We start from the raw sequence: 24,941 nt of genomic DNA, 5'->3' as shown, positions 1-24,941 counted from the left end.
GATTATCCGCAAGTAGCGTCAGAGAATAATCCGAACCGAGCGCACCCTCACGAAGGTCTCGCAGCTGGCGCGCCGTCACCCGGAATCTTCATCCGGTAATCCCTTCCCGGTTCCTGCGTCGACTGACTCCTACCTCGGGCCAACTTAATCCCAGCCAGAAAAAGAGTCCGGCTCAACTTCGCCTGGGAAAAAAGAAGGGTAAAGCAAAGGAAGGGCGAGGTCTTGGCCAAGGCCTGTCACAACAAGGGTTCTACTATGATAACAAGAAAACAAAATTATAACCTTCTTCAGAACTTAGTTCGTGTGCTGCACTCTAAGAACTTCCAGCCTTTCCACTATGGTGAAGAAGGAAGTGCAGCGGAGCTGTAGCTTGTATTCTCGGCGGTGGCTTTCCAAGCGAGCAATCTGCTCTTTTTTCGCACGGCAATCTGAAGCGCTCGACGCAGTGGAAGTTTAGGCGATAGCGGCCTCGCGGCGGTTGCGGAACCATTCGTGCCGCTGCGCACATCGCCGCTCGTTCCGTTCCCGCTCTTCTTCCTCCGAAGAAATGTTGCCGCCATCTATATGAGCGACGGCAGCAACAAGATGTCTGGTTGCCGAGGCTGGAAAGGTTGCCGCGGTCTATGAGCGACGGCGGCAAGCAGACAACCGGCAAGCACAACACTCTGGACAGTTACCTTCATCTATGAGCGACGGCGGCAACCAGGTTGTTGTGTCGAGATTTGTTTAGTACCGGACGTGATCCTGAGGAAACTAGCCCTTAACAGCTCCGCTGTAAAAAAAGAAAACAAAACAAAACAAAAAAAAATACTTAGTGAGTAGTTTGCCGGAGAACTTTTAGACAGCCAATCCCGGCGAACAACAGAAAGATCTTGTCAAAATTACGAATCTCAGGATACAATTAGACCAAAAAAAATAAACGACCGTACAAAGTGTATTTCGATTGACGGCGGCGGCTGTGGCGTTCTGGAAAGGTAGGTTTTGGATGGTTTACTTTTAATCTATCGGCTTTAGCGAGCTTTGCTTTTGTAGAAAAGTTGTAGGAGATGTACATTAAAATACATGTGAAAGGCAATTACGCGCAACCTCTCGTACGTGAAGGTCAGGGGCTCCTGCGGCCCCTGCTCGTTTCTTGCTGCGGTAGCCCTCTTTATACTCTGCACAGTCAATACCATTTATTCACTAATGATGACCTCTTTCGCATGATTTTTTTCCTAAAAGGTATTGGCTCAGCTGAACGCACGTGCTTCACTTGCCACTCTCGGTCCTCAGACGGAGGACTGCGAGGAATGGCTATGCTAGGGGGGCACATGACATTTTAAGCGATCCCGCAGCCTTCTTAGATATACGAATCAAATTGTATCCCGACACTAAGGCAGCAAGAATGTCGATCGCTACGGTTATAATTCGAAAAACATTTGGATGAGGCGAATCACCATAAAGGATAAAGTACGTACAGAACTGGCAGAAAAAAGGGGCAAACTGCATGGATACACTTTTAGATATAGCTTTAATAGATATCACCATGTCGACAAAGATCTTATGGGGCGACAAAGTAGGTGGCTCTAGGATGAATGTTCTATGAAGCTAGCTAGAGTCAAAACCTAGGCGTAGACGACGGGAGCGGCGTGACGGCCATACACGAATGGAGCGGCCACTGGAGTAGCGTGCACGGCCTTGACCACGGTTGGGGCCGGGACCTCGACGGAGGAAGAGTACGTGGGGGCATCGGCTGGCTCAGAGGTCTTGGTGCCTGGCTCGTTGGTCTGGACGCTGGCACGGAAACCGAAGGCGTCGGCGACGTAGTTGACGGTGCGGGCAACGCCGTGAGCGTCGACGTAGCCGTAGGAGCCAACCTTGTTGTTGTTCACGTCTCCGGTCTCCTGGCGGGTCATACGGGTGCCGAACTCATCGACGTTGTCGTAGCCGAAGCTATATGGCTGGGGTGCGGGGACCTGCGCAAAATATTAGGATAATTAGACAAATAAATTTAAGGTTTTTGAGTTCATTCTTTGCAAAGCCACGAATAGTCTAAGATACGCAGGACGTTTCTTTTTATGTTTACGCTTCTTGCATTCTTATTCTCTCTTCGGTATTCTTTTCAGCTGGTGCAGAAATCTCACTCGCTGCGTATCAAAATAAGTTACTCGGAATTCGACACACCCTCCGTTTCTCTAACTGTTAGTCACCGTAGAAAAAATTGTTTTTATTATCTTGTTTATATTTTATTAACCCTTTTTCACTGTTAAATATGATTATTGTGAACATCTGGGCAAAGTTTATAGAATAAAATCAACGTGTGGATTCGTTACGCGAATACACTTTTAATAATGACGTTGGAGTGGTAATGAACAAACTATGAAGTCAGCCGTTTATGTTACTTCTAATATGAAGCACCCTTTCTACTGCCATAATCTTCATCGGCGGTGTTCTCAGAAAGATATATCGAAGTATATAATTTTATATCGGTGATACATGTTTTAGAGCGAATTATCATCAGTAAACAATAGGTTGTTCCTGTGTCTCATAATCTATTTTGCCAGGCCTGCAACCATCTCTGCCGTTGATGCAATTTATACTTGCCGGTTCAACGACGACCTGGGAAGCCACGTAGGCGAAAAGGCAGCACACAAGAACCTGAAACAGATATACATAAGAATGACAGTGAGCGACACAACAACGAAACCCGAAAAGAGTGCACGGAATCGCAAGAACTTGTTTGCACCTTGGAGAACATGGTGAAGGCAGTTCCTCTTGGTGAGAAGTGGAATTGATAGTGCACTGCTCATCTGCTTTTCCTTATATACTCGGCGCGGTGCAACACACGCAGTCCTGAGAAGCATCAATCTAATCAAGCAACCATAAAATGAAAAAGAAACAGCTTTGACTGCCAGCGTGGACCTGGGGATGTGAATCTGTTTTTTCCAGGAAAGGAATGTGGCGACACTCTACGTAGCTGTAGCCAGATGATTAGCATCTAGGCGTGGCGTGATGGCATTGAGATGAATGTACTACGAGTATTTTATAGCATCTCACAAGTTAAGTGCTTGAGAGGCTGTGAATTTGAACAGTGACCTTGCTCTAACGAGCTCTCACGGCTTCGCATTACCGCTCAAAAATGCCATTACTTTTTTTCGAAATGAGCATTTTCAGTTGTTTTTTTTTCACAGCATTACTGGTTTGGTGGAGATGAATAGTTCGAGTACAATGTGTGGTGTCACTAAAAGAAGGACAATTCCATTCTCTTTAATCAGAGTTCTGAGTTTACTCTTCACCAGCTTTGATGAGTTTGGAATTTAATGTCCATACTACAATAATTGAACATTATAACTTTCACAGACGTTCAGGCGCTACTGAAGTTTAGTGGAAGTTATTTTATTGGCAACTTTTACATTACGTGCTTTTGAGATTCCGGAAAATATCGTACAGTACCGATCAAACGCAAGTTATTATGTTGACAGCTTCACTCCATCCCGAATGCACTTGAGGTGCAACCATTTTTTGTTTTACAGTGCCATTTTAACAGCATTAGATAATTAAGACTGCGATCAACGCCAGACAGTTTTGTAATGACGAGGTCTAGAGGGCTATGTCTCACTTCAAAAGTAAATTGTCAAATATGTTTTAATATTCCTGACAAACTTATAACGAAGCCCTTGGCCACATCTGTATGTTAAAATGGGTGGATATTGTCAAGCGGAGCACTATGTAATACACGCTTAATTTGATAAAACAATGGCAATGCCAAATCAGAAAATACTAATTCTACACCGGTCTGGGACCGTACTATCAGAATCGCATCGTAGCCAATCTGATTGTCCTCGTGTGGCTCGTCATCCTTTTGAGCTGCTTGAATGAGTCCGAAACAAAATATTGCGTGGATGTGTCTCGATCCTACGGGTTCGAATTTCTGCCGAGGTTGCTCCCCCGTATTCAGTTAACATTGCCATTTAATGAACCTTTGTCCCATGTGATCGTCTTCCTCCTTTTGCAGCATATGATCATGATGCGTTTAAAACTGTAGCACACGCATCTTCTAATATTTCTATATGGAAGCTTTCCAACTTGTAGCACACTTTTAATGTTGCCCTAATTAACTAAAAAATACAAATGGCCACGTGTATCTTCAATTTTAGGCGTTGATTATAATGCTCGAATTAATTTTAAAGTACATGTATTTGCTCTTAAAATAATTTTCACTCTATCTGCTAGGAACAAATAGCCAAAATTCGCCTTATTTTAAAAGTTATAGGAAAATTCAAATTACAAAAACAATAAAAAAATAACCTCCTTCATGACGTCCTTGGTTGCTTGAGTGGCCGTGAACTAGAGGAGGGGTAGTGACCTCAGCGCGCGCTCACGGCTGCCGTACTCCGTGTCGACGACTCGAGAGGGCGCCACTAAAGCACGAGTTGGATAGGCTGTATGAAGCGGGCAGCCAGGACGGCTCGCATTGCATTTGCTGCGCAATAAAACACTAATTCGGCATGAAATTTCATTGGCCACAAGCGACATCAAACGCGGAGTAAAGATCAGTTCAGAACGGGAGCCACTATGCGCTGCCATACCGCCGGACGGCCAAACCGCAAGCCAAATCTGCTCGCCAAAGGCGACGGGTCATTTCTTGTTTCCGTACTTTATAAACTGCATTTGTTTCTTTTCTGATCTAAAATACTGAACAAGAACTACTTTAATAAACGGTTCGCGCCACTTATATTTTGTGTTTCGACTAAATAGAAGCTTTTAGCGGCTCTGACCAGTAGTAAGCCCAGGACCAAAAGACTTCACATGTCGCGCGGTTTCGGACCTGCGGGTTGCCCCCGTAGGTGGAGGAGGTTTGTTTCCGCGTCGTCCGGTTAGAATATGACGCACCGCCATTTAGTAACTCTCTCCGTGCCCTCTAGCTTGCCCGAACCCCAAGAGATGGGGAAAACGCGAAAAAGTTAGACGCTTAAATACGATTGCAGGGCCCCTGTAAGGCCTACACTTCCATAAAAGCATACTATTCTGATTTGACACAGAATGGTCCTTGGCCGAGTGAAAAAGGTTTTGCATACCAATTCAACCCATATCACACAACGCCATACTTAAGACCCAGAACTAGAAACATCTCACAATTACGTAGTATTATCTTCGAACTTCACATTTGAAGTGGTTCGAGATATTTACATTTAGCGTATACATGTCCTGCGCGCATAAAATATTTAAAATGAATGTCCGCGCTGTGCGCCAGATCTTTTTATTTAAGAGATCTCTAAATGTGAAATTATTAACGACAATTTAAATATTTCACATTTAGACGTTTCTTAAATAAATAAATAGAATGAACAGTTCGAAGAAAACAATGCTCGTTGTGTGTCATGTGACACTGGAAGTATGGTATACAACCATGGCCAAATATCAAACTGACCTGCGTACTCTTTATATACAAACGTGTATAATTTACGTCGCATGGCTCTTTCATACGATATTACGAAACATGCCGCAAAAGGCTGCAGAAGTTTTCTTTTTTAGTAGAACGAAAACAAAATAAAGAAAGGGGGGCCCAGTTTTCTTCTCACTACATTATGGTATAGTATTAATGTTCGTGATTATGTATTCTTTTAAAAGGCGAAATATATATTCTTGTATATAGAAGAACAACGTCCAACTCTTCTTAGAAACCTAAATCTTTATTGCCTTTTATTTATTTATCTACCCTCAAGGCACATAGTGGATAGATCTTTCTTGAAACATCGGGAAGGTTCTGCAAATATTCTAGTTTGGGAGGTTAATTCGAGGTGAATACACTCATAACATCGCCATAAACAAAAGTAGGAAATTTTAGATCATTTACCCTGAATCCTGCTGAGAAACGTTTTATTCACTTTCATATATACTGCGCAGAAGTGGACCTTCCGCTGCAAATTGAACGGGAAAAATCGGCGCCTTCTCAAAGAAAGCATAAGCTTTCACCGAAGAGACAATGAGCAGGTCAGTTTTACCGTGTGAAATTTCAAAGTGGGGTTCCCTTTCTTTAAAAATAAGAGCAACAAACTTCCCAATGTCAACTCAGCGCGCGTTCGCAGGCGACCAAGTTGGCGAAAATATTTGCTCGTGGTACCATCTCCCGATAGACGCAGCGAGCAGACAATGGAGTCTGTCGTGTGCTTCTTTTGCCTATCGGCAGATGGCGCCACAAGTAAATAGCGTCACTAACTCGGTCGTATGCTAATGCTCCCAACGTTGACTTCGGCAAATGTGCGGCTCTCATTTTTTTTTTTTTTTTTTCAGGAAGAGAAATACGTTTTAACATTTTCAGTGGTAAACGGACCTGCTCAGTACCCACTCAGTGAAAGTTCGAGCTCTCTATCTGCGGGAGTCAATGTTTCCGGCTCGTTTTACGGCGGAAGGTCAGCTAGTGCCATCCTGTACAATTAAATCCACTCGCAAAATGAAGCATACTATACCGATCTTCCCACGCTTTCGCACCCCGGTGAGTTTGTTGGGTGCTGTACTTTATGTGGACTCGAGATGTCTGTCAAATATGTTCGATGTGGTGTCAAGTGCATAGATTATGCAATAGCCTATGAGGGTATTTCTTAGGCGGTCAGAGACCATACTCAACAGACGTCTCTTATACAGTTTCTTTTTTTTAAGATTTACAGATTTGTTTAAAAAAAAGCCATGAAAGCTATTCTTATGTCCATTGTGCAGGTGAGTTACATGGCCAGGGGGACTTAGTATAGGGAGATTATCGTAGTGATCAGTCGGCTAAATAAGTAATGTTTGTTAATGAACTCTTTAATTAGTGAAATTATACAAATCGTTCCCTTTAGAAACTTACTGAGCGTCAGCAAAAACCACTAGATCGACTCTTTTTAGAAGTATATAACGCTAGGGCAGCATTTTACGGCGTTCCGTAAAAATGTCTCCTTTGGACGCGTTTCTAGGTTTTGGTTTCTTACCGGAGCGCATCTCTGTGCTGCTCCCCAGTGGAAGAGACGAGCAACACACGTGCGCCCTACTTCCCCCCATCCAACGAGAGAGGCATGGGGTGGCTTCGCGCCGCAAGCACCGGGAAGAGGACCTCGGGCGCGAAAATGCGCTCAGAAAAGAAACTGAAACAGAAACACGTCCAATTTGAGCGTCTTCTTATAACGCCGTAAAATCCTGCCCCTCTCTTATATCTTCCTAAAAAGAGTTAATTTAGTGGTTTTCGATAATGCTCAGCAAGTTTATAATTTGAATCATTTATAGTTTCCCTAATTAAAAAATTAATTATCAAATTAAACTTAAATAGCCGACTGAACGTTGCGATTTTCACCCTGTGCTATGTCTTCTGGCCGTAAATCTCACCTGCACGCAACGGGTAAATGGTGTTCTCAGGTTTTTTTTTTTTTTTAATCATATCAGCAACACTTAAAAACAAACACCCTCTATAAATAAGAAAACCTGTCTTATTCTGGATATATATATAAAGGCACAAGAACAACAAATGTGGATTCATATATATATTATTTTAATTCTATGGTGTTAATGACTTAGGAACTCTGTGGACGGCCCAGGTCATAGCCAACTGGGGCGCGATTTTGGGAGGGAGACGCCCGACTGGCGTAGTCGAGAGGTGAGGCGTTGTAAGCCAGGGGAGCCTGTCCACCCGTCGCTCTGCTCATTGCTGCGGCGAGGGCAGCGTGAGCTTCGTCCACACTGATGGGAACTCGGCGAGCGGCCTCGGGTCCGGCGCGCGCGGCTTGAACGGTCGCTGGAGCTGGATGGGAGTACTGAACGGGCGCTGGAGCTGGTCGGGAGTACTGAACAGCAGCTGGGGCTGGCTGAGCGTACTGAATGGACGCTGGAGCCTGACGAGCGTATTGCACAGACTCTGGAGCTGGACGCGCGTACTGGACGGGTGGTGGAGATGGACGAGTGTACTGAACGGCTTCTGGAGCCGGGCGAGCGTACTGGACTGGAGTTGGGGCTGGACGAGAGTACTGTACGCCAGCTGGAGCTTGGCGCGCGTACTGGACGGCCTCTGGGGCTGGGCGACCGGTCTGAACGGCAACTGGGGCTGGACGGGCGTATTGGACAGACGCTGGGGCTTGTTGAGGGTACTGCACAGAGGCTGGAGCCTGCCGGGCGTACTGGACAGACTCTGGTGCTGGTCGTGAGTACTGGACGGAAGCTGGGGATTGGCGAGCGTTCTGGAGGGCTTGGACGGGCACCGGAGACTGGTATGCGGGCTTAGCTGACGCTGGGATCCTCTCTGCCGTCCTTTCTGGGGCTGGGTTGGGGGGAGCCACCCAGGACGATTCGTATGGGGCGTTGGCAGGGCTGGAGGTTCTGGTTCCTGGCTCGTTGGTCTCGATCTTTACACGAAAACCGTCCTGGTCGGCGACGTACTTGACAGTGCGTGTAACGCCGTTTGGGTCGACGTAGCTGTAGGAGCCGACCTTGCCGTTGTTTTCATCGCCGGTCTCCTGACGGGTCAGCCGGGTGCCGAAGTCGTCGGTGTTGTCGAAGCTGTAACTGTACGGCTGGGGTATCCGCACAGGCTTTTCCTAGAGAAGACACAGCACAGTTAAGATGAGCGTTCGTGTTTTTTTTTAAATATTATGTGGTGTGAATGTTCTGTTTTTTTGGCTTATTGTGCTTTTGTACTTATATTTCGTATTTTCTTCAGCCAGAATGTTAGGCAACACAGAAGCCAACCGTTATATCTTGATAGGAGAGAAAAGAAGTGTCTTCATAGATTCAGAAATAAAACTAGGTGTCCTGAAAGACACAAGTTATTTCGTATTAAAATATATTTCTTATGCAACAAGAGAATAGCTCGCAGTCACTCCTAAACGCATTGATTACTTATATTTGCAATTAAACTAAACGGAATAATACAATTCTGATGACGAGCTATTTTAATTTACTCACCTCCTGAACTGCCTGGGATGCCACGATGGCAAAAATACAGCATGCAAGAACCTGAAACAAGGAAGTCCAGTGTTAGTGAAAATGAAAGATTGCAAAAAAGAACAGTGAGTAAATCCATCAAGCGAAAAAAGTATATTCTCAAAGACAACCACAGCACCTTAGTGAACATGGTGAAGACGGTTTGTCTAGCTGAAAACAAATTGAAGTTGTGCTCGATTCTGAGCGGAGCGTCTTTTATACTGGTGTCGGTAAATTCCAGTTACGCCCAGCAAAACGCTGCCAATCTCGTCAAAGCAAGCACCACGGGGAAAAACAACTGGCGTGCTTACCGCGACGTAGCTTTAAAACGTGAATACCTTGACGAAGAAGGAATGTGGAGAGACGGAGAAGCGTACACATTGCCGTGGCTGTAACGTCAGAAACTGAACGTGTTATTTTGGGATTGGAAACAGTAAAAAAAGGTGACATTCCAATGTTAGACGCTGTTCTGATGCTGGTATTTACTTATTTGGTAAAGGGGTTTGGTTTGTTTAGTACACAAAATATACATCATATTAAAGATCTCTCTCAAAAGCTAAACAAAATTTGTCAGAGTTAGTTTTAGGAAAGAGCGTAATTAGTTTGCAGTTTCTTTAGAGATAGCTTCTTTGAGGAGGGGGTGTGCGTGTGTGCTAAAGCTGATTATAATGTACGATTTATTACTGATGACTGTGGCAGAACTTGGCTGACCCAACGAAGCACTGTTGAAGATGATAACACATAAAATCATAAGAAAAGTACCCCTTGTTTATTCTTTCAGTAGAGACCATGACAAATCAAAATATGAGCAACAATGAGTTCGCGTGTTTAAAATGTTTAACGTTACATTTTTTTGACGCTGCGGTTGGAGTTGTCTTATTTATTGATTTATTGATCGTGTTATCCTTCACCACCAGCATTTGTGAGTTTCAGTATTGCGTTTGGGCGAAAACGCAATCACTGTGAGTTTGCGTTAGCGCTGTGTGTTTCACACTGCGCATGCGCGGAGCGCAAACTGCGTCTTTGGTTGGAGCATGGCGACTACGCACATGTGGAACGTGCAACACACAACGCAAAAACAGAGCGCTCTCGTTTGGTCCTATACACAATGTACTTAAACTCTCTATTAAAATTGCTGAAACACCGGTGAGTCTAAAATTATCATTGCTGCCCCCCTGTTTACGCGTAGAGCGAGCACAGTTTATCACATTGATTGCGGAACCTTTTGTGCTCCTTGTGTTTGAAAGAGTGAGCTATACTAGTTTAGCTAACCTAAACATAAAGCGAAATTCCGTGATTACACTATTCTCACACGGTCCTCTTACACCGTCAACGCCCATCTCATCTCAATGCTTGCCACGTCGAACGTGCTTTGAGATTCGCTGTTATTTTTTAAGGTCATAGAGACGAAAAGGTCGACATCTCCAGTGGTGCATGTCATATTAATTATCCGCTATGTTTACCCATTTCCGTGCGACTATCGGCTCGCGTACGTGTTCCGAATTGCTTATGGTGATACCCATTTGGGATCCACTTCAATTTATGATGGCGAGACGAGATTTTCCTGAGTCTGTCTCCTTGCTCAGTATCTTTACCCCAAACACGTATGAAACAGCAAAACGTTTTTGTTTTCCTCGCCACACCTATCTCCTTGGACTTTTTTTGTCATGGGCAGTTTGGAAAAACAAAAGCATTTCCTGCCGCCTAGAGGAAAGTTAGCCGCAAATTAAGAGACACATTGTTTTTAATAAAGAACGGGCGAACATTCAGTTGGATTCTGTTGTTACAACCATCATCGACCTGATTTCTATCAACATTCTTCAAGACTTAATTAAAGCAAGAAGGAAGTAACAGCTGCATATAATGTGTCCGATCCCACTTGGCCGAGTGAACCTCTGAAATAGAAAGTTAAGTGATCCTAAACGTCTTTTGCGGGCAACGTATCCTGTTTTAAGTCCTTTGCTTCCATACATTGGTTCTTATTTAATGTTCCAGTGACAAAGGAATCTTTTTTAGAGTTATTAAAATTTGCAAGCGACTACTTTAACGTGAGTCGTAGCTTTTATCTTCGATTATTTAATTCTATATACTGCACAGTATTCATTCCTAGAGGGCATGTGAGAAGCTGTTAATAGCGCATTGGGGAACGCTTTTTTCTAATTATGATATTAGTTTAAGGTGAAAAAAAAAGTGAAAGCCGTTTTCCCTGTAATGCCGAATTAGAGCGCAGCTCTTGAGGAGGAGGAGGGAAGGGTGCTGGGGGGGTTTCAACTGACCAGGGGGGGGTCACGTGACCTTGGGGGGTCAGGTGACCCCCAATGCCGATGATGTCATCACTAACGTCACTGATGACATCATTAGTGACTATGACGATGCGGATACCGATGACGTCGTTAGTGACGTCACTGATGACTTCACCAGTGATGATGACGATGCGGATACCGATGACGTCGTTAGTGACGTCACTGATGACTTCACCAATGATGATGACGATGACGATGCGAATGTCGGTGACGTCATCAGTGACGTCACTGATGACGTCATCGGTGATGATGACGATGCGGATGCCGGTGACGACATCAGTGACGTCACTGATGACGTCATCAGTGATGATGACGATGACAGTGCGGATGTCGGCAACGACATCAGTGACGTCACTGATGATGACGATGACGATGTGGATGCCGGTGACGTCATCAGTGACGTCACTAATGACGTCATCAGTGATGATGACGATGACGATGTGGATGCCGGTGACGTCATCAGTGACAATGACGTCATCGGGGGGGGGGGGCACGCGACATCGGCGGGGGTCACGTGACCTCGGGGGGTCACGTGACTTCGGGGGTCTGTGTGACCTCGAGGAGGGGGTCACTTGACCTCAGGGGAGTCACATGACTTCGGGGGGTCACGTGACCTCGGGGGGGGGGTCACGTGCCCCCCACGAGGTCACGTGACCCCGGTGGGGGGCTCGCGCGGTGCATTATGGGACATTTCCCATAATGCACCGCGCGGTTACGCCGACGGCGACGCCGACGCCGACGCCGACGCCGACGGCGACGCCGCTCAAGCCGGAATTGGGCGCCTAAGAGCTGCACTCTAATATATCTATAATATTTATTCGACAGACTGCCTCTAAACAGTAAATATCCCCGATTCCAGAATCAACTTTTGACAGGACCTCACCTCCTTTTACTGCATCCTAGATTTGAAGGTTTATACAGTGATTCAGAAAAATAACTACTTAAAGTTCCTGCACGTGTATTTCACCGCTCACGTTATACTCGTCTTTACCATAGCCGGGACATGATATAAACGGTGGGTCAGCCGTGCGCTGTGTAGAGGGCATGGGAGGACAAGCGAGTTAAAATAATGTTGAGAGTATGGATTGGAATATCATTAGCTAGCGTGCGATTTCCAATGTGCTTCTTTTCTGATAATATTTTCACGTACCACTTTAGACTCGAAGTAATAAAAGTACACGTTTTATTGAGGCTGCGTCCTTATTTTATCGTTCTGGTGGATGCTCTCCTTTAAAGTGTATTGCTTCTAGTTATAGGCCGTTGTTGCAATTGACTGTTGTTAAACATAACAGCATCTCGCGACTGGGAGAAAAGACCTGCGAGGAAAAGGAGGATCTCGTGCCATCAGAGGCCCGGGCACGCACAATTTTTTTTTTCTCTGGACTGATCGTGCAACCGCTATGACGAGCTGCTCAGATTAAATCGCTTGTGAAGCCAGAGGCTGTTGGAGGAAGTTTTTACAACTGTTACAGGCTATGTTTCCGTTCAGTAAATACTTAAGCAGATATCAGCATATTGAGATGCATTAAACATCTGAATTGAGTGAGTCCAACGTGCTTAGCAGCCACTTCCCACGAGTATAGCTAGGTTGAGCCAATGGCCTGGCAACGAATTCAGCATTTACAAAGATATACAACTTTGCTCTTAAATTCGAATATATACGATCTTTTATGACACATTCCATGAAGGTTATGCAATAACCTTCGCATAGTCATTACAACTGGGATGGTTAAATTTGCAAGTCGCGGAATGGAACTTACATTAATTAAGAATGGCTCCTGGAGGAAAAAATATCGAATGTCGTCTGTTTCTCCCTGGACAAAAACGCGTAAATAATTTTAAAGAGCAAAACCGTCGTAAACGTTTTGAGGAAGAATGTCGGCAAAAATGATTTTTTTATTTCTTAAGTGTGCATGCGCCTTTATAATCTATAGTTGCACATATTGATGTATTCACTAAGGACCTGAACTGTGTGGCAAAATAATGTTTCAAGAAATTCAGAGGTTACATCACTATGTAGCATGCAACGTACTGCTCCTCTTAGTTGACATTAGAATTCCCTTTGTTCTGAGAATGACAGGACGACTGCGCATTCCACAAATCGATCCACAGGAGCCGTTGGGAGGGGCCGCATTCAGACTTCCGAAAACAAATAAATTGTTAAATAAGTAGTTTCAAACTTTCAAATATATTCTTTTTGCGGGCCTCTGCAGTTTCTCAAAAAAAGGCTACTGATTTTCGGAGGCTAACATCAAATATTTGCAGGCATATTTTATTATATTTTTAAGTTCTGCAAAATTTATTTAAAATAAATATTTAATAATTTTCTAAAGCTGAGTTCTCAGTTTGGCAGGGGGAAACTTTAGTTTGCCTGGGGTAGCCCATTCAACATTAGGGATGATGACTATGCCACAGATATGTTTCTTAGACACACAATAATCTATAAAAAATTTATCACACGAATTAAAGAAAAATATGTATCTTATTCACTATTTTTATTCGTCGAATCAGCGCGCACGCACCGTTGTAAGTAATATTGACTATTGCGCAGTGAGTGGTTTAAAACTAGAGCAGTCAAAAATACACAAATGTAGGCATCAATTACTGTCGGAATTTTCCGCCTTTCTATTGTGCGAAGGTGCAATAGAAAGGCTAAAGGAACTTAGCTAAAACGAATACCTATTTGTACGCATTTGTGCGAAATTGATAGAAAACCGAACTGACGGATGAGGATCTGAAAAAGAAAACAAGTCCAGTCTTGTCACCTATACATCTTTATTTCTCTTCTATATGTTATCTATCAGCAGCTGATATTGCGCAGCCTTTCGGCCACGTAGATCAAACATATCATGCAGGTCGTAAAAATCCAATCCTAGACATGGACAACTGGAGCGACATGACGGCCGTACACGACTGGAGCAGGGTGGACGGCGCTGACCGCTACTGGGGCTGGGTGGACGGCCTTGACAACAGTCGGGGCGTGGACCTCAACAGAGGAAGAGAAGGTGGGGGCATCGGCTGGCTCGGAGGTCTTGGTGCCTGGCTCGTTGGTCTGAACGGTGGCGCGGTAGCCAAAGGCGTCGGCGACGTAGTTAACGGTGCGGGCAACGCCGCTAGCGTCCACGTAGCCGTACGAGCCGACCTTGTTGTTGTTCACATCTCCGGTCTCCTGGCGGGTCAGGCGGGTGCCGAACTCGTCGACGTTGTCGTAGCCGAAGCTGTATGGCTGGGGTGCGTGCTAAGTAAGAAAAAGGCACACAAAAAGCAGTTAGGGAAGGGTTCGAAACACTCAAGGCTACGCGAGAAGTTTTAAATGGGAATAATGGCGAGTGTATCAGTTACTGGGGTAAAGGGGCTCATTATAGGGTAAGTTGTTTGGTTGCACCCTCGTTTTTTTGTGTTTGTATTTAAATTGTGCTCAGTCATATTCGGGGTTTTGCTTAGGGTGCTTTGAGTATGTAATCAAAGTAGTCGCCTGAATTCGCTAATGCCGACGTGTGTATTGCAAGGTGAGGGCGATATCAAAACGCTGTAAAGAATAATGAAATATTCAAAATTTAACCACTGTAATCAAACCTATGGGGTATAAGAGCAGAAACATCTAGAAATACGTTCCGGGCCACCTAACTCACATATTCATATATACCAAGCACTCATGGGAAACTGGACCAAAGAGTGTAGAGTGCCTTTTGGGGTATCTTGGAAACCTGTTGGTTGGTGACGTGTTAATCCCATGCTTATTAATATTTAATCCTAAATGGGCATTATCTGCAGTTACGCTAATAAAGTGATTTCACACGGAACCGGCCTTTCGATCTACGTCTCCGATGTAACTTTGCACTCGAGTGTTTACTTCTAGTTTACGGAAACGTTTTGTCTTGCGTCCACTTACAAATATTTCATCATCTTGAAATGTGCTCTAACAAATGCAAACATTTTAAGACTGCGGGATATTAGTATTGATAATTAAACGTGGCGAAAATAAATTTCTTTGACAGATCAGCGTTCGAAATCAAAAATAAAATGATTTTCAATGAATTTTTTTTTGTGTGTGTGTGTCAATATACTTACGTGCTCAACAACCACCTGAGATGCCGCGAAAGCGAAAAGGCAGCACACGAGAACCTAAAGTAAAAGAGAGCTCAGTTAGCGAAATTCGCATGATTCGATACGATTCATGATAGTGAGAGACCTCCAGATGCAAAAATCGTCGATACCTTAGAGAACATGGTGAAGCTTGTTCCTCTTGTGGTAAAGTGGAAATGATGCTGCCTAGCTAGCCATCCTCTCCTTATATACGGTCGGAGTGAATTCCAGAGCGGCTCGGCTACTGGAAATCTCTTTAGCTAATCTATGTAAGAAAAAAAGTATGTTCTTAGCTGACGTTTCCAGGGGGTTGGGAAGCAAAACCACATAAAAAAAGCCGTTTATAGATGGTTAATTAGAAAAAAAGATTGGTCTACCAATAACTGTAAATCCTTGCGGTTTTGATGTTATCGCTCCGCATAAAAGTAGACGAAAAATTTAACATTTTAGCTCAATTTAGATGAAACTAGAGAAAAAAATATATAAGTGTACTTTAAGCCACTTAACCTTGACAAGTTCCAGCAGTGATATGTCTTGTGAAAATAGAAGAAACGGGTGAGAACCTTAGAAAGTCATGGCTATCAGAACAAATTTAATATATCAGGTATAGTTTTTTTTTTTAACTGGATCACAGTGCAAAGGCTTTCTTGCAAGTGGGACTCCGCCCTAGATGCAACTTCGTATATTTAAATATATCTTCTCTAAAGTGTTAACGATGAATTTCAAATGTCCTTAAGGATGGTGTTTTCTCAAATCGCCCAAATCGAAGTTGGTGAGGTTAAATAAATATTAAAAAGAACATTACCACTTGTTTATTAGACATTATTATATTTGATAACACTCAGTTTGAAAGAAGTAACCGCCTGCAATTTTCGATTAACATAGGCTCACTCGAATTTTAGAGGGAAATGACTGAATATAATCACCACCTTATAGGCCCCTGTGCAACACGACTGAAAGGAGGCCGAAAATGGTTCTTGTGTTTTGGTGAGGTATGGAGCAGGGTTATGTCTTAAGTCACATACCATGTATCATTCACAACCAATTCCTTTTAAACCAAGATATAAAATACAACAACCAAGGTGACTAATTTAGCTCAGGACACTTATACATTGCCTCGATGGTATCATATGACAAGAATATTATACCCAAAAATGTATAACGGTGCTGTCATCATTGAATTGCTCCGTGAAGAGACAGTGCCAGGCTCTCTAAAAAAATATCCAGCTTGCCTAAGCGATTTTTCTTGTAAACTAGCGACTGTTCGCGCGAAGGTAACCCTCCAAGTTGTGTTAGTGATGTCGATAAAATACTGATTGTGACACCTATTAAAAGCCCTTAAGTGCGTATTTAACGTTTAACAAAAATATTATACTTTTAAATGCAAGGTTTCTGTACTTACGGTCGTATCGCTTCAGGAGTCCTGTCACGTGACCATTCTTGTGGGCACGAACATAGTACGAAATATTGAATTTCCTTCCCCGAATCACCGCTTTCTTTAACACTTTGTAAAAGCCCGTTGATTATGCCAGACATCCTTTTGGGCAAAACGTACGGCTTAAAAGGCCTTGATAGTGTCTAATCCAGGTCATTCTTATCAGAGCTTAGACGTGTATCTACTCGCAAAAATATTTATTCACTTTCTACAATATTTATACAGAAAAAAAATTTATAGAGGATAGGTATTCTAAAGGGGTGGTTTCACTTGAAATTGAACACGCGTGTCGGGGTGCGTGCCCCACTTCCGTAGCGGGATCGGCACTCCAGTGAGCCATCACGCACCAGCTCGGAACAGGTGGAACGAAAGCTCGCCCTGCGGAACCCAGGGAGCCTGGGTTCAATGCCCACCGCTGTCCGTGTTGATCTGGATGAGCATCGTACCGGCGTGTGGTCGTCTATCACTACTGCGTGATGCACGTTAAAGACCCCAGGCTAGCGGTTGTACTTCACTGGCAAAATTGTTCATGTATGGCTGGGAGACAAGCCGCCAGTTGAGGCAGTCTAACTTCTAAACTGTATAAACATACGCCCCCCTTCCTTAATACAAATCAGCATTTCATTTCCTTTTTTTAGAAAATATATTTACATTCGTATTATTTCCTAAGCGGGGGCAAGGTGAGATGTTTAATTTAGGTTGCTTGATATTTGCACCCAGTTCGGGCTATCGACTGGAACCACGTTGTTTTAATTTATTTAGACAAAGTAATATGCGTACATTTTTAAATTTTATCAAAAATTAAATTAAGCCATACTTTGAGCCCCATTTATTTCAAAAAAATTCAAATATTTTGTCTCTTTCTGGTTTCTTTTATTAATCCCAATATGTCCCCTTTCGTTTGGCCCAATCAGAGTTTCCCTTTTCGTTGTATTCTTGAAACAAATCATCAGAAATACATCCACAATCCCAAACCGACAAAATAGCAGTCTTGCAAGTTAGCTTTAGTGCAAAGTATTTAACGCTTAGAAAGCAAGTGGCCATAGGGTTACAAGTGTTTGGGAGATGAAGGGGAAGAGACAGCTGGCGGTAGAGAGGAAAAGGGGGGGTGGGGGGGGGGGTTGTGTGGACGTGATGCCATTAGAAAAAGAAAAAAAATTTGCCCCGACGCTTCTGCGGTTCCGACACCAATGGCTACGCGTCTTTTTTTTTTAATTTGAATTAGGATACTTTAGTCGCGGTGTATATTGTTGTTTATTTTAGTTTAGTAAAGTTATTATCTTTGTGTGCCTCATCTAGTCGGTGTTTTTCTGCTTTTCGTCTTCTTGCCCTCCCGAAGAGTGAACGACTCGATCCTAACGGCTCATATAAACCAGAAGACGACTTCTGCAACCCTTATGCTGCGGCTAGCACTCAATCCTTTGCTTCCGTTTTTTTTTTTTTGCGTTCGAAGTTGTTTTTGTCTGGATTTCTGAATGGCTGACGTTCACAGATTTTGTCGAGTCTTCTTACGGTGGTCGATATAAAAATAAAAAATAGTGGAATCTTATTTTCCGCTCTGTTAAGCACGTCACTGTGTGTCTGCTTAGGTCAGCTATTACAAAGTTTTGCAGAGAAAAGCTCTTGCTTTGCAATGTCATATTGGAGCAAGTAGAGGAAAAAAATATGGAAATCGGTATCCAACACGTAGGCACAGCCTTTTCCAAAAGGTTTAGGCCCACCCATGCGTGGCCGAAGCAGGCTCGCTCCCGTGTAGCGGCGCTCTTATCGTCGGCGCTCGCTGGCTGCGAGATGTTTGAGAGCAAGTGGGAATTTCGCTCTCGCTATTCTGCGCCACGTTTTTTGTTTTTGTTTTTATCAATGCGAGCACGACGACAGAGCAAAGTTCCCCCTCGCTCTCAAAACCCCCGCAGTCATTGAGCGCCGACCATAAAAGCGCCGCTGCACGGAAGCGAGCCCGCTCCAGCCACGCGCGCGGTTGGCTATAAACTTTTTAAGAAAATACTATAAATATACTGTTTGCTTTGAGGTGGTCTTTATTCTTTATGAACGTAGGGAATGAAGTGTCGTTAACCCTAATTCAGTGTCCGTAATGACTTTCACAAATATCATAAATGTTATAACTTCGCCTCGGTGGTCATCGACCGAGATCCAGACAAGAGACACCCGGCTTCGATCGCACCCGCGTTCCAAGTGTTAAGGGGCGTTTATTTGTAAGACAAACAAGAAAAAGTCAAAACACGCGACGCCCTCCTAGTGGAGGTAAATCATTCAGTCACTACATTTCCCCACACTAATCCAAAACACACGTTACACAGTACAACAGCAACACTTCAACTTGGTCTGCCAACCAGGTAATAAGTAAGCCTGTCGGGTTGCCTACTTATTCGCGTTCTGTGCCTTACAGAAGGAGCGGGCATACCAGGTTCGTCATCGCCATGACTATTGAAGTGGTTCTCAGGCTCCGAGTCCGAGTCATCTGAATCCGTGGATGCTGCCGGCTCACCGTGGTCCACCGGCGAGCTCCGTTCTGTGTCAAATCCATTTTAGGATATTGGCCTCAGGTGATCACAGTGTACAAAACGAATCCTACAAAAGACTAGCACCAAGTATGTAAGAGCACTAATTTTCTTCGTCACATTTGCTCTTGCCCATCCCGTTTCCTCCCCTCTCAGGTTTCGCACCCACACATTGTCTCTGACATTGAACTCCCTCGGCCCTGCCTGTTGGGTGTCAACGGTCTTCTTGGCTTCATTTTTGTTTTTCTCGCCGAAAAGAAGCAGAAACGGGTTTCAACAAGGCAAGACGTGTCCGTGGCAAGCGCCGAAGAAAGAGCTCTGCCGGCGTCTTCCCAGTTACTTGTGGGGAGTTTTTCTGTACCGGAACAAAAAGTTTGACAGCTTCAGCTGCATGCTCCTATTTCTACCCCGCTCCCTGTCCTTCAGTACCTGTCCAGAAGGGACTTCTTCACCGTCTGAACTGCGCGTTCGGCAAGTCCACTGGATGCCGGATGGTAAGGAGGAGTTGTCGTGTGCAAGGTTCCATTTTCACGCATAAAGGATCTGAACTCTTCAGACACCAGCTGTGGTCCATTATCTGTGACCACTTCTTCTGGCAACCCGAATTGCGAGAATATCATCTGCAGCTTTTCGATGGTGTGCCAAGAGGTCGTAGACGACATTAGAATGACTTCCAGCCATTTTGGGTGGTCATCAACAAGGATCAGTATGTTCGATTGATCTTTCTGTGCGATATCTAAGTGCACGCGTTCGAAGATCCTAGTAGCCACCGGCCACTGTTGGACTGGAGCACGGGGGAGTTGTTCTGCGTTGCTTGACAGACATCGCACGTTCGCACCAGATTCTGAATGGCAGCGTCTAATCCATTCCACCAGACATGCTGTCTCACCAGCATCTTCATTTTAGATGCTACCGGGTGCCCTTCGTGTAGAAGACGGATGATGACGTCATGCAATGCTTTTGGAATGACCACTCTCGTGCCCCATACCAAGCAATCCTGGTTGGTAGACAACGCTTCTCTTCTCTGGAAAAGGGGAATTAAGTCCGGATCGTCTGCTTTCTTAGGCCATCCTCGTTTCGTGAGTTCGATGATCCGAGGTAGTAGGAGATACTTTTTAGTCTTTTCCTGCACTTGAGGCACTTCGCTTTTAGGAATGGACACTTACAAGGTTCATGTGCAGAAGAACCACATCGAGAGCAGACAGTTCCTGGCTGTCGCTGCTGTTCCTGGTCTTGTCTGTCCCACAACCGATGCACGTCGGTGGTATCTGGACCGCTCTGTCTCTGCAGCTCTTTACTCTGCTCTGTAGCCAGTTCCCTTGCCAGTGCCACCTTGTAGACGTCACTGAATTTGGAACTGCCATCCATCTCGAGAAGCGGTCGCTGAATCTCGGCATCGAGGCAACCCGCGACAAACCGGTCTCGAAGAGCAGTGTCGAAGAATTCACCAAAGTCACAAGTCATGGCAAGCTTCTTGAGGGCAATCACGAAGTCTGCCAGGCTTTCGCCGTCCTTCTGGTACCTCCGGTGGAATTTCGTCCGCTCCGCTATGGTACACTTGGCCGGCGAGAAGGGGTTCTTGAGTAGACATGTCAATTCTGACAAACTCTTGGAAATCGGAAGCGCGGGCACCAGCAATTCTTTAAGAGTGCGATATGCATTTGTCCCGAGCTAGTTCAAAAACGTTGCCGCCGCATCCTCTGGTTTCACAGCATTCACTTGCACAAAAATCTGGAAGCGTTCCAGGTAGTCGTCGAACATTTCCTCGTCCGGGCGGAACTCGTGGAACTTCGGCATGCTGTCTGTTCATCGCATCGTCGTCGCCAGTTGTTACAACTTCGCCTCGGTGGTCGTCGACCGAGATCCAGACAACAGACACCCCGGCTTCGATCGCACCCGAGTTCCAACTATCACGGGGCGTTTATTTGTGAGACAAAAAAGAAAAAGACAAAACACGCGAAGCCCTCCTAGCGGAGGTGAATCATTCAGTGACTACAATAGACGTCTGCCAACTAGACCATACCTCATGTATTCTGACGACTTCCTTCTTACAATCGTTAATGACGTTCAAAGAACATATGTCACGTTTCCACTTTGATTTAGGGTGGACCAGTGGCCGTTTGGATCAGTGCAATTGAGCTCGGCGGACGTGCAGCGACAGCTAGCGCTTCCAAATCCAGGGGTTATGGGTTCTATCCCCACCCCTGCCCGTTTTAATTTGTATGAGCATTGTACCAGTGTGCGGTTGTGTATCACTACTGCGTGGGCAAGTTAAATACCCCAGGGTCGCGGTTGTACTGCACTGGCTAAATTTGTCATCAACAGCAGAGACCCCAGACGCCCATTGAGGTTGACTAACTCCCGTCTGTATAAGCGTATATACCACACAATTATTATTATTTTATTTGAATATTCAAGGAAGTCCTTGTCTAGCACTCAGTACACAAATGCAACGATCTTCTTTTAATGAATTACTCTTTTTTAGATGTTGATACTGTCCGCACAGAGCAATACACCTTAACACTAACCTGCTACCCTCAGCAATGATGTCACAGTTTACACGCACCAAAAGTGAGCCAATAAATTAGCGTTTTCACAGCAGGCATTCTGATGCTCCTGAAATTACTAGTTTCGGCTCAGTTAACGTAAACCTGACATCTGGAAGTATCTGAAGGTGGCATCGGACGGCACGCTGCTTTGACGACAACTTGGCGCACATTGCTTCGCCACTCACAACACGGGAAGCACCTCGCGAACTAAGAGCACCACGCACCCTAAGAAACCACCGCATTTAAACGCGTTTGGCAGAGTGACCAAACATGCAGTCTTTTTTTTTTTTTTATAGTTTCGGCACTTCCACATAACACGCCCCTGTCCAGCAGCCGCTCCCGCCACTGCTTCAGCTCCCGAACAGCTGCAAGGTCAGTGCTCTTAGCATTTTAAGCCCTAAAATTCTCGCAGTGAAGCCAGCTTGCTAAACTACCATGTGGTTGATTCGCGTCCGTGGATGTGCGTTTGTTCACTTCTACAAAAATACAGCAAATAAAGGAAAAATTTAATTTTACCGCCTAAAAACAAATCGGTGAGATCATTTGAAAGAACAGGAAAAAAGTATAAATGATTAAAGGATGGCTAATTTTATTTTTACTAAAACGCATAAAAAACTAAAAAATTTCTTTCTTCATATTAAATAAACAAAATTGGTACACGTTGATAGTCCATGTAGAGGACTGGAGGTGTACAGGATTCAGTAAACAATATTTGTGATCAATCCAAAGACACAAGTCTTCGAATATGTCTCGAAAACGTAAAAAAGTGCGATACTTGTATTTTTTTTTTATTGCTGGCATGACCAAAACGTTTAGTTTAAACTCAAATGAAAAGCCGAAAATTATGCATTTATAAAAAAAAATAATTTAATGTTTTCTTTCCCTCATTTATTAGGAATGACAGAAGTGGGTACACAAATAAAGCAGTCGACATTTAGTACTTCACTTTGGTCTACTTATTCATTTTTGCTGAGGAAAAGAATAGAAATATAATTCAAGAATTCTTTTGTTTATTAAGAAAATAGGATTACCATCTACATCTATTTGAGGCAAATCAATATACCCAACCGACAAGGGTGTTCCATTTCAAATGAAACCGGCTAAAGAAAATTTATTTACTGAGTTTCTGGTCGGTTTTTTTTGTAGACCTTATATGGAACATGGTGTGTTGAAATTGAACAGATGTGCTATAGGAAACAAAGAAAGATTGTAGCAACATTTCTTTCTTTGTATAAATGATATCACAATTTTCTTTTTAATTTTGATCATTATTTCTATGTTTCTTACGTGGAAACTGCACTCTCCACTTGCCATGTGCACGTACGCGGACATTCCAAATACAGACACCACGGAGCACTCATGACAGTCTTCAAAATTATCTTTATTTAAAACTTTTCCTTTTATGGTTTTGCACATTGTACGAATAATACACGCAGCCGCATACCCCAGCATCAGTCCCACTGCGATGATGCACAGCTACAGGTGGTAAACCCCGAGTGACGGCTCTTCGTCTCGGAGCAAGTCAATCAGTGGGTTCCCTGCAGCCTGTCTGTGCAGAAAGCAAGGCTACTTGCACTGTGACCTCGTGGCTCACCTTTCGGACCGCGGATGATGCGGAGTGCTCCTATGAAATTGTACCAGGAATCACTCATACCACTAGCAATTCAGTAGTGCTGACTGCTCCATGGCAATAGATACTTTACACTTGGAAGGCAATTTGAACAGGGACAACCCCAGTAGATAAAAGAATATTGCAAGTACAGTACGTTGCTTTTTAAGATTCAAAGAATTTGCATCTCGTCATTTTTACGTTTTTTTTATTGTGTCCTGAAGAATAAAGAAAACATTTCCTTCATCAAAAACATGTCGCGATTCCGCTGCATTATCGGAAAGCTAAAGTTGAGCTTTTCCCCCTACCTGCAGCCGCGAGTGGCAGCCGAAGGAACTACGGCGAGAAGCTTACATGACCTCGCTTGGCCCCTAAGCTGCAGCATAATCCCGCTAATGCAAGCAGAAAGAGAAAGAGAGGGGAAGCGCCCTCCTAGACAGCACACGGGAACCTACAGGGCACCCCGAATTACGTCACTAGGAGGGGGACCAGGTGTGACTCTGAAGACTGGGGGTGGGTTGAGGGGTGCCAGAAATAACAATAATATATTTTTTTTTTACACAACAACTAGGACACGCAGGCGAAATCGGTTTTCTCTTCTTTACTTCAGAAGTGTCAGAGAGCAACTTCCACTAATTTTTACCGAAGTCGGAAAATTATGGCAGCCCCTTCCTCCACCCCCCCCCCCCCCCGCCCTCCCACCCCGCCCACCTTGAAACATCGCTACATAAAGGAGCATGTTCACTGTTTAAGATATGACGTTGCGTGAGAACGTATTGATTTGCCTAGCCTGTGCTGGCGTCGAGAGAACGCGGACTTACTATTTTTGTTTAAAACGCTGCACAGCATCATTTATTCTCCGAGCCTGTTATCTGAACCGTGGCTTAGGGATCCATGTGTGCGTACTTGGCTTCAGACATCTTTTATTTGTTTCCGGAACTTTTAGTCCGTTAAACCCAATTGTTAGAATAGCAGAGCGTTTCAACCATTACTCTGACAAACTTGATAGTTTCCACCCCTGCTACGTGACGTTTGTCCCTTCTATTAAAACTTGCCCGTTCAAGTTGAGCAGTGCTGAATGGCTGTGGTATGTCTCGATGTCGTCATCTACATGCCACGCTTTTTGGAGGTGTTTTCGTTTGCCCTACGGTATTATATTCCGTGTCTGCTGTTACTACCTCATATTTATTTTAAAGCGCAGCTCTTAGGCGCCCGTTTCCGGGTCAAGCGGCATCGCCGTCGGCGTCGGCGCAACCGCGCGTTGGGTTATGGGACGTTTCCCCGCTAAAGCTGGTGGGGAAGTTTTCCCGTCGAATTTAGTAGGATAAATTCTCCGCTAAATTTAGCAGGGAAACTTAGCCCACTAAATTTACCGGAAAAATTTCCCCACTAAATTTAGCCGAAATTTTCCCGCTAAATTTAGAGAAAATGTTTTCTGCTAAATCTGGCGGGGAATTTTTCCACTACATTTTGTGGAAAAATGTCCGCACTCAATTTACCGGAAAAAAATTATTC

At 44.3% G+C, this 24,941-nt stretch overlaps 3 protein-coding genes across 3 annotated transcripts; all 3 read right to left on the bottom strand.

Moving 5' to 3' along the window:
- Positions 1 to 1,491: 1,491 nt before the first annotated feature.
- On the bottom strand, positions 1,492 to 2,754 carry LOC121838247 (cuticle protein 16.8-like). The gene is made up of 3 exons (XM_042294353.1): positions 2,726 to 2,754; positions 2,584 to 2,637; positions 1,492 to 1,955 (listed from the first exon to the last, which is right to left on the bottom strand). The coding sequence occupies exons 1-3, from the start codon at positions 2,735 to 2,737 to the stop codon at positions 1,605 to 1,607; spliced, it is 417 nt and encodes a 138-aa protein (XP_042150287.1). The 5' UTR covers positions 2,738 to 2,754; the 3' UTR covers positions 1,492 to 1,604.
- Positions 2,755 to 7,478: 4,724 nt separating this feature from the next.
- LOC121838245 (skin secretory protein xP2-like) lies at positions 7,479 to 9,102 on the bottom strand. Its single transcript, XM_042294351.1, has 3 exons — positions 9,065 to 9,102; positions 8,908 to 8,958; positions 7,479 to 8,540 (listed from the first exon to the last, which is right to left on the bottom strand). The coding sequence occupies exons 1-3, from the start codon at positions 9,074 to 9,076 to the stop codon at positions 7,524 to 7,526; spliced, it is 1,080 nt and encodes a 359-aa protein (XP_042150285.1). The 5' UTR covers positions 9,077 to 9,102; the 3' UTR covers positions 7,479 to 7,523.
- A 4,882-nt stretch (positions 9,103 to 13,984) lies between these two features.
- Positions 13,985 to 15,472, bottom strand: LOC121838246 (cuticle protein 16.8-like). Its single transcript, XM_042294352.1, has 3 exons — positions 15,446 to 15,472; positions 15,300 to 15,353; positions 13,985 to 14,466 (listed from the first exon to the last, which is right to left on the bottom strand). The coding sequence occupies exons 1-3, from the start codon at positions 15,455 to 15,457 to the stop codon at positions 14,101 to 14,103; spliced, it is 432 nt and encodes a 143-aa protein (XP_042150286.1). The 5' UTR covers positions 15,458 to 15,472; the 3' UTR covers positions 13,985 to 14,100.
- Between the last annotated feature and the right edge of the window lie 9,469 nt (positions 15,473 to 24,941).

Source organism: Ixodes scapularis, unplaced genomic scaffold (genome assembly GCF_016920785.2).
Source record: "Ixodes scapularis isolate PalLabHiFi unplaced genomic scaffold, ASM1692078v2 PGA_scaffold5__190_contigs__length_132052651, whole genome shotgun sequence".
NCBI lineage: Eukaryota > Metazoa > Arthropoda > Arachnida > Ixodida > Ixodidae > Ixodes > Ixodes scapularis.
This window is presented reverse-complemented; position numbering and strand designations above follow the sequence as displayed.